Source organism: Eublepharis macularius, chromosome 4 (genome assembly GCF_028583425.1).
Source record: "Eublepharis macularius isolate TG4126 chromosome 4, MPM_Emac_v1.0, whole genome shotgun sequence".
Taxonomy (NCBI): Eukaryota; Metazoa; Chordata; class Lepidosauria; order Squamata; family Eublepharidae; genus Eublepharis; species Eublepharis macularius.
The window spans coordinates 183,369,386-183,377,831 of NC_072793.1; the positions used below are offsets into that span (position 1 = coordinate 183,369,386).

At 43.7% G+C, this 8,446-nt stretch overlaps 1 protein-coding gene across 1 annotated transcript; it reads left to right on the forward strand.

Moving 5' to 3' along the window:
• Positions 1-1,945: 1,945 nt before the first annotated feature.
• On the forward strand, positions 1,946-3,823 carry LOC129328006 (zinc finger protein 239-like). Its single transcript, XM_054976748.1, has 2 exons — positions 1,946-2,764; positions 3,809-3,823. The coding sequence occupies exons 1-2, from the start codon at positions 1,946-1,948 to the stop codon at positions 3,821-3,823; spliced, it is 834 nt and encodes a 277-aa protein (XP_054832723.1).
• Positions 3,824-8,446: the final 4,623 nt, after the last annotated feature.

Here is an 8,446-nt window from a genome sequence, read left to right on the forward strand (position 1 = left end):
CCTGGTTTTCTTAATTTTTTTTGATGTAATGTGGGATCTGTTCAACCGCTACACCAAAGCAATTCAGTTGTCTTTTTCACCTTGGGAAGGTTAAGGGATGTGTTGAAAGAGAAAGGCAAATCTGCCTTGCTGGTTCCAGGTTTCAACCCAGTTGCCTTCTTCATGGGGCTGGCATCTCTCATCCAGTCATCTGCCCGTGTCTCTCTTTTCTCTTTGATGGTTCCTTCTCAAAACACATCTATCCCTGGAAGGCCCCTCTAAAGAATGGCTGCCAGGGGGTCTTGGGTGAGCAAATACCCTTGTGAAAATAAGCTGGGGCAGAAGCACCATTGTTTATATGACTAGTCCAGAGTTCTCTCTCTCTCTCCCTTGTCTTTCTGCCAGTTGCTCTCCCGTGAAATGCTTTTTGGGTTCTAGATCAAATCCATCCTGAATTCTCCCTAGAGGAGAATTACTGAACTGAGGCTGTCATTCTCTGGTCAAACATGAGAAGAAAAGAGTCACTGGAAAACACAGTAATGCCTGGAAATGTTGAAGCCAATTGGAAAAGAGATGGATTGACGGTGTAAAGGAAGCGATAGCCTTCAGTTGTCAAGACCTGAGGAAGGCTGATAATAAAAGGACACTTTGGAGGACTTAACACACATGGCCTCCTTAAGTCACAAACAACTTGATGGCACATTAAATTCACAGAAATTGGTCAATACCATCTCATCTGTGACAGAACCAGACTCTCAAACAAGACTTTGAAAAGTGTCTCTAGACCCCAAACCTTGATACTGCTGACTTCCAGACCGGGGGCGGGGGGCGAAGGGCGGGAGGTGGATTCTGTGGTTTCCCCATTGCTGGTATGGCTGAAGATAAAGCTGAACGAGAACGGGATTTCCACATGAAGATTGACCTTCCCTGTCCTCCAGATGTGGCCACCAGCTTCTGCAGTTTTTAAAAATCGGCACAGGAATATTGTTATATCGGGACACCATTGTAAAAATAGGTGTAGCAGGTTCTCAGAATTCCCAGCTTTCATTTTTTTTAAAGTAAGTCTCTGGCCACTTCCCTTCTGAAGATACGCCTTTTTGTTTATATCTCTGCAAGAGAAAGGGTTAGAGATTTACTTTTAAAATAATGAAATCTGGAAATTTAGAGAACCTGCTACACTTGTTGTTAGAATGGTATATACAAATAACAACATTCTAGTAATATTTTTTTGTTTCATTAAACTCTAAAAAAATTCTATTGGTTTATTTTCCATCCAATTGTGGGTTCCCACTTTTTGTTCTAGTATCTCTTAAAGAGTAACTTTGTTCTCTCCAAAAGCCCCCCCCCCAACTCCTCACCCTCTAAATTCACCAAGGCAGGAAAAGAGAAACTTAAAACAACAGGGTCACTTTGAGTACCAGAGACCGGGGGCGGGGGGCACAGTCTCCATTGTATATTCTCTGTTTTTTGTCCTCTTGGGCTACAGTCATTACCATAGGAATGGCTTCTCTAGTGAGCTTGGAACTAAGAAGGAATGGAGAAAAGTGAGGGAGAGAATTGGGTACAGATTGTGTGAACTTAACCCCTGAGCATTCCTAGAGTGCAAGCACAACCATCACAAAGCAAAGAAGAAAACTGGCACAGATGGGTTGTAAATGTGTCCTATGCTCACACCAGGCTTCTCTTTCTTTCTGCAGGAGGTCTGGGAGGGTCAGCAAATAAAACATCTCAGCATCCAGTGATGGATGATGGGGATACATATTCAGATGTGAAAGGAAAGGTTGAATATTGTGATACCCCGAGGAAGGAGGAGAGAAAATGTCCATCTAAAGGAAGGAGTAATTATGATCATTTACAAGATGAAAATGATCATGAAATCCCACTACTCGAAAAAATGTACATAAAAGACAATAGAAATGATGGCTCAGCAAGAGGAGAAAAATGTTCTAAAAAATCAGAGCTTAACATGCATTGGAAAAACTGTAAGGGAAAGAAGAAAAACAAAAGCCTAGAATGTGAAAAAACCTTCAGTGATAGTGGAAGCCTTCGTGCACATCAAAGAATTTGTACAGACAAGAAACGATATGAATGCATGCAGTGTGGGAAAAGCTTCAGTCGCAGTGGAAACCTTTCTTCTCATCAAAGAATTCACACAGGGGAGAAACCATATAAATGCCTGGAGTGTGGGAAGAGCTTCTATCAGAGTGGATACCTTGATTCCCACCACAAAATTCACACAGGGGAGAAACCTTATAAATGCTTGGAGTGTGGGAAAAGCTTCAGTCGGAGGGATAGCCTTACTCTCCATCAAAGAATTCATACAGGTGAGAAACCATATAAATGCCCAGAGTGTGGGAAAGGATTCATTCGGAGTGGAGATCTTAATTCCCATCAAAGAATACACACAGGTGAGAACCCATATAAATGCCTGGAATGTGGAAAAGGATTCAGTCGGAGTGGTGGTCTTAATTCCCATCGAAGAATTCACACAGGCAAGAAACCATTTAAATGCCTGGAGTGTGGGAAAAGCTTCAGTCACAGTGGACACCTAAAGTCTCACCAAAGAATTCACACAGGGGAGAAACCATATAAATGCTTGGTGTGTGGGAAAAGCTTTAGTCGGAGGGAAAACCTTACTGTCCATCAAAGAATTCACACAGGTGAGAAACCATATAAATGCACTGAGTGTGAAAAAGCCTTCATTGATAGTGGAAGACTAACTTCCCACCAAATTATTCACACGGGGAGAAACCATTTAAATGCCTGGAACATGGAAAAGGATTCAGTCGGAGTGGAGATCTTAATTCCCATCGAAGAACGCACACAGACAAGAAACCATTTAAATGCCTGGAGTGTGGGAAAAGCTTCAGTCAGAGGGGACACATTAATTCCCACCAAATTATTCACATGGGGAGAAACCATATAAATGCCTGGAGTGTGAAAAAAGCTTCAGTTGGAGGGAAAACCTTACTGTCCATCAAAGAATTCACGCAGGTGAGAAACCATATAAATGCACCGAGTGTTACTTCCCACCAAATTATTCACACAGGGGAGAAACCATAAACATGCCTGGAGTATGGAAAAAGCTTTAGTCAACATGAAAACCTTTCTTCCCATCAAAGAATTTGTACAGGTGAGACAAAATACAAATGTCTAGAGTGTGGGGAAAGCTTTAGTGTGAGAGGAAACCGTATTTCCCATAGAAGAATTCACACAAGGGAGAAACTATACAAATGCCCAGAGTGTGAAAAAGTCTTTAGTCAACATAAAAGCCTTAATCGCCATCAAAGAATTCACAGAGGCAAAAAACCATTTAAATGCCTGGAGAGTGGGAAAAGCTTCAGGATCAGTGGACACCTTTATTCCCACCAAAGAATTCATACAGGGAAGAAACCATGTAAATGCCTGGAGTGTGGGAAAGCTTCAGGATTAGAGGACATCTTAATTCCTACCAAAGTATTCACACGGGGAGAAACCTTAAAAATACCTGGAGTGTGGGAAAAGCAACCCCAGTTGAAGCTGCACTGATCTTTAGGAGCCAATTCACTCCAGTGCGCCCCATAGATGTTACTTATGGTAACCAATCTCCAGGTGCCTGCAGTTTTCCCAGAATTGCGTCTGATCTGCAGGTCTTAGAGACCAGTTCCCCTGGAGTCCAGCTTCAGAGGGCAAATTCTATGGCTTCACATCTCTTCTGAGTTCTGTCCCCTCCACCGTTTCCCAAGCCAGAAGTGTCAAAGTTAGATGGGTGTCCAAGTTGCAGCCCGTTGCCCCCTTTCCTTCCCCAGGGAACATGTAACACTCCTCTAAGCTCTAAAAAAAATTCCAGGAACCCCCTGAGTAGCTGACAGGTGTGCCAGCATATAATCCTTCTCCAACTCCACTGGCCCTTTTGACACCCATAATTGTGTGGGTGTTTGTACCTCAGAAGAGAGATCTAACCCATATCACGACAACTGGATGTAACAACACCAGTTTTCCCATCTCCGGTGTATTCACTTCATTATCTCCCAACGGTATATATGTTATTGTCAGCAATGCCCTTCTGCTCTATATACTGGACAAACAGGTCAGTCCCTTCACAGAAGAATAAATGCCAATGAATCTGATATTAGAAATCACAACAGTCATAACCAGTGGGTGAATGTTTTAGTCTTCCAGGACATTCCATTGCTGATCTAAAAGTGGCTGTCCTGAAATGGAGAAACTTCAGTGGGAGATTACAATGTGAGATTGCAGAAATGGAGTGTATTCAGATCAATAGACACCCCACCAAGGGACTGAACAGAGACTTGGGGTTCTTTTTTTCACTACAGATGCTAATTTTTGCTCTAATCAAGATGTGTAGTACCTTTACATCCTGATGGCCTCCCTTGTAACACCCCACCTGTTTGGCTGGGATATTAAGGTTTGGGGATCTCCATTCCTATTTATGTTTGAAGAAAGGTGCTCTGAGTCTGGAAAGCTTACACTCTGTAAGCCTGGTTAGTCTTTAAGATGCTACTGAACTCAAATCCAACTAACCCCTATCAGTAGATCCCTTGTGTTGAGGCTCAGATGCATCGATTCATCTGAGAATAGCAAGAATGCTCAGCTTCACTGAAATGAAGATACTGATTTAAAGTGTGTTGGTTGACAGGGCCCAAAAGTTATTAATATGTATGAGAAACTTGTAATCACTTTTTATATAGACTTGGTTAAGATAATAAGTAGCAAGAATGAACTCAGAAATTTTGTATGCTTTAAGAAGTTAAAATAATGAGTTTGCCAAGAATGCGCACCCTTAGCAAGTTGGACAGTTAGGAATTGTGGAGAAATGATTGTGAAAGTCTATAAATATGGGAGGGGAAATTGATCGGGTCTTGTTTTTAGATGGGGCTTCTTGGTTGTGATCTGCTCATCTTTTGGGGTAAGAAACATGTATAGACTCATGTGATAGCTCCTTTTCAAATAATCCGTGTAGCAGTGATGGATGGTATGATTTTCTTTTGATTTATATAATACCGAGAATGTTGATGGAAGCAGAGGCTCCGTAATAGTATGTACTTGTGTCCTATACCCCTTGATGATCTTATAATCATTACGGAGGTGTTCCTCTGGCCGTTACTTAAATGATCTCATATAGGAAAGGTTAGGGCTTCTTAAGAGCACGCCGATGCCTGGATCAGGACTGGCCAGAGCTACCCAGAAGAGTCTGTTCTAAAACTACAGCCCTACTCCCTCTGTTAAAATGCCCTCTTAAACCATTCTGTTTGGCACCTTCTGTGAGATGAGACAATTGTGGGAGCCTTTCTGAGGCCCTTCCACCGAGAGGGAGCCACAAGAGAGAAGGCTTTCTATCCAGGCAGCTTTTCACCTCAGCCATATGGCAGAGCATATGGAGAGGGCTGGTCCTGGAGAGAAAGGGGGACCCTGGATCTCCCCGTGAAGTTCCAGCCCCTGCAGCTGAGCCTGATCACTAATCAATGGTCTATGGAGCCATTGCAGGATGTGTTTAATGGGCATTCCGTGCCTCATGCCTCAGAGTAATTGCCTTGGGGCATTCTCTACTCTGCCAGCTGCATTTTATGGCTTCAAGGGCAGATCCACGTGGAGTGCGTTAAAGCGGTCTAGCCACGTGGTTATCATGACATAACTCTGTCCTCCATTTTATCTTCACAAGATTAGGTTGAGAGTGCTTCTGGCCTTACATCACCCACCAAGCTTCCGTGGTAGTGTGGGGATCTAAGCGTGGTTTCCCCAGATTCTACTCTGAGCCTTTATCCGCTATGCCCCACTGGCTCTCGATAGAATTGTTCATGTTTATCTCAAAGTTGTGTTTTTTTCTAATTACACTTTATTCTTGTTCACTATTAAAAAATAAACCCTCTTGTGTCTGTCAGTTTTATCCTAGTGATTGTTCCAGGCTTGGGTGAGTTTATACTCAGCCCCGATCCAATCCCATCAAACCCACTTCATATTTTTCTTTTTGATTTTCCACTGGGTGCAGTGGGGTAGGTGGAAAATGAAAACTGTGGCAGGACTCAGGAGGAAGAAAATGCTGTGTGTCAGGTGATGCCTGTGAGACCCCCCAAGATATCCACCGCAGTGATTGATTCAATACCTAGGGCCTGGCACCCCTTGCGGCTTTCTGTAACCCTATAGCTTGCAGCGCTAACACCTCCGCTCCATTCTCTATGTGGCAGCCCTTCAAATACTTGAAGAAGGCTCTCCTATCACTCCTCAGTCACCACCCTTCCCTCCCTCCATCTTCCACCCATGAGAGTAAGACATGCCCCTTCTGTATCTCCATCTATCCCAGTTTCGCTAGTTAGACTGCTATCCCTACCCTATCCTGAATGGCAGGGATTGAACTGGGTCCACCTGCATTCAGCACTGCGGTTCTGACCCAGATAATGTCCAGGCCTCAAGCTCCTTTTTACTGATGCTGCACATGTACCTGCCAGGCTCTGCACTGCCTGCCTTTTCCAGTGTCCCCAGCAGCCAGGAGTTGAGACACTGGTTGTTTGCCAGCTGCTGCAGAGTAGTTGAGGCTGTGTTATGCCAATATAGATTAAAATCATATGCCAATAATCAATACTGAACAATGCTAGGCCTAGCTTCTATACTCTCTAGATGAACGTTTAAACTTTGCATGAACTTTCAGTGTATGTTTTCTATGTGTAAGGTAATTCAGCAGGTGTGCTTTCATCCTTTGACAATTAATTAAAATAGTGGACTCTACCGAGATTGATGTTCCTCTATCAGAGATTCAACCAATGGTGATCGCCCAACTTAACTTTTCTTGACACTTGTCATAGATTTATAGTATTCTCTTGCAGTTCAGATTATGACATAATTTTTTAACTAATTGGAAGGCTGTACTATGAAATTATGAATATTCAGTGAAGTGTCAAACCAATCATTATTTGTTTGTGCTATCATGTGAATAGACCCTAAATAATTGCATATGATTAGGTATATAAATGCAAACACAGAAAGAATAAGCAGGGTACTGATGGAAGAGATCTCTTGGGAGAATCTAGGTGAGAACTTATTCTGCCTATGTATTTCATAGAAACTTTGAGCAATGTTAAACTTAGGATTTATTAAGAAATGTTAGTGAACTTATTTCTTATTGCCTTTCTATGTTCTGTTGTTATAGGATTCATATTAATAGCCATTTATATTTTGATTACTTGCTTCATTAAAAAACTAGGGTATATTTTCAATAAAATGAAATAAACTCTAGATTGGTGTCTGTGTGTTTGATGGGGAGTTGCAAAGCAATATTGAACCCTATATAAATAAATGTACTGATAAACAGCTGGTTCAAAGAACTTATCTGTTTGACAGGTCTAAAGACTAACTGCTTTCGGCTTCCCCGGAGAGAGATCCATCTTTCTCCTGGCAAGTTGAAGCTTGGTTTTAGACACGGGCAACCGTCCCGTTACAGCTGCCCACTCTCCTTTTAGTAGAGGGTTAATGGGAGGTCATTTAGTTCCATATGATGAAAGCCTTCACCTGTCTGCATGTTTTTATAGGCCTCCCATCATACCTGCAGCCGGTGATTTTCCATAAGGGAGAGACACGGCATCTATACCTCACCCGAGGGCCCTTCTCCTGAGGGCTGCTTGGGCCAGCCCAACTCACAGGTGGCAACTTCGGCCTGAGCCCGTTGTTGTTGTAACCTATGGGTTGATCTGCTGCTTTACTGGAGCTATACCAGATTGGTAAGGGCAGGGCTAAATCATGATTAACCCTGCCCGGAGGCTGCATGTGGTCTCTAATCAGAAAATTAATCATAAGTTAGGGCAACAAAGGAGGATTCCCAGATGCCCACGAGGGGCGGGCCAACACCCAGCAGTTTGCACCCCTGCCTGCTGATCGCTGGTGATCAGTGGGAGACGGCAAGCTGCCTGGCTATTATCTGTCACTAGCAGGCAACTCAGGCAAAAGTGTGATGCATGCACTCCCTGTTAGGCATCATGATGTCATTTTTGCAAGTGATGACATCACACAGCCCATAGGAATGCCCTCTCGCTTTGTGCATGGCTGATTTCAGCACCACGCCAAGTGCAGGAACTCTCCTGAGTTCAGCACAATGATGTCACATCCGGAAGAACAGTAAGCACTGTCTCCTGTCTTGCCAGTTGCCCTGGCAACCCTAAGATGAGGATAGAAGAATCCCTCCTTTTCTCTCAGCAAAGGCCTTAATGTAGGGACAAACAAAAGTCTCCAACCCCCCCCCCCAACCCTGCTTAACTGGCTGGCCTTGGACTTGCTGCAGGGGCAGTCGGGGGGAGGGGGACGGGACCTGGCTCTGCTTCCTGTGGCAGCCATTTTGTGTTGGCTCTGCTTCCTGTGGCAGCCATTTTGTGTTGGCTCTGCTTCCTATGGCAGCCATTTTTTGGCAGCCCACTGCCCTAGGTCAGAACTCCATATGTGCCCGCAGGCTCAAAAAGGTTGGGGATCCCTGATGCAGAAG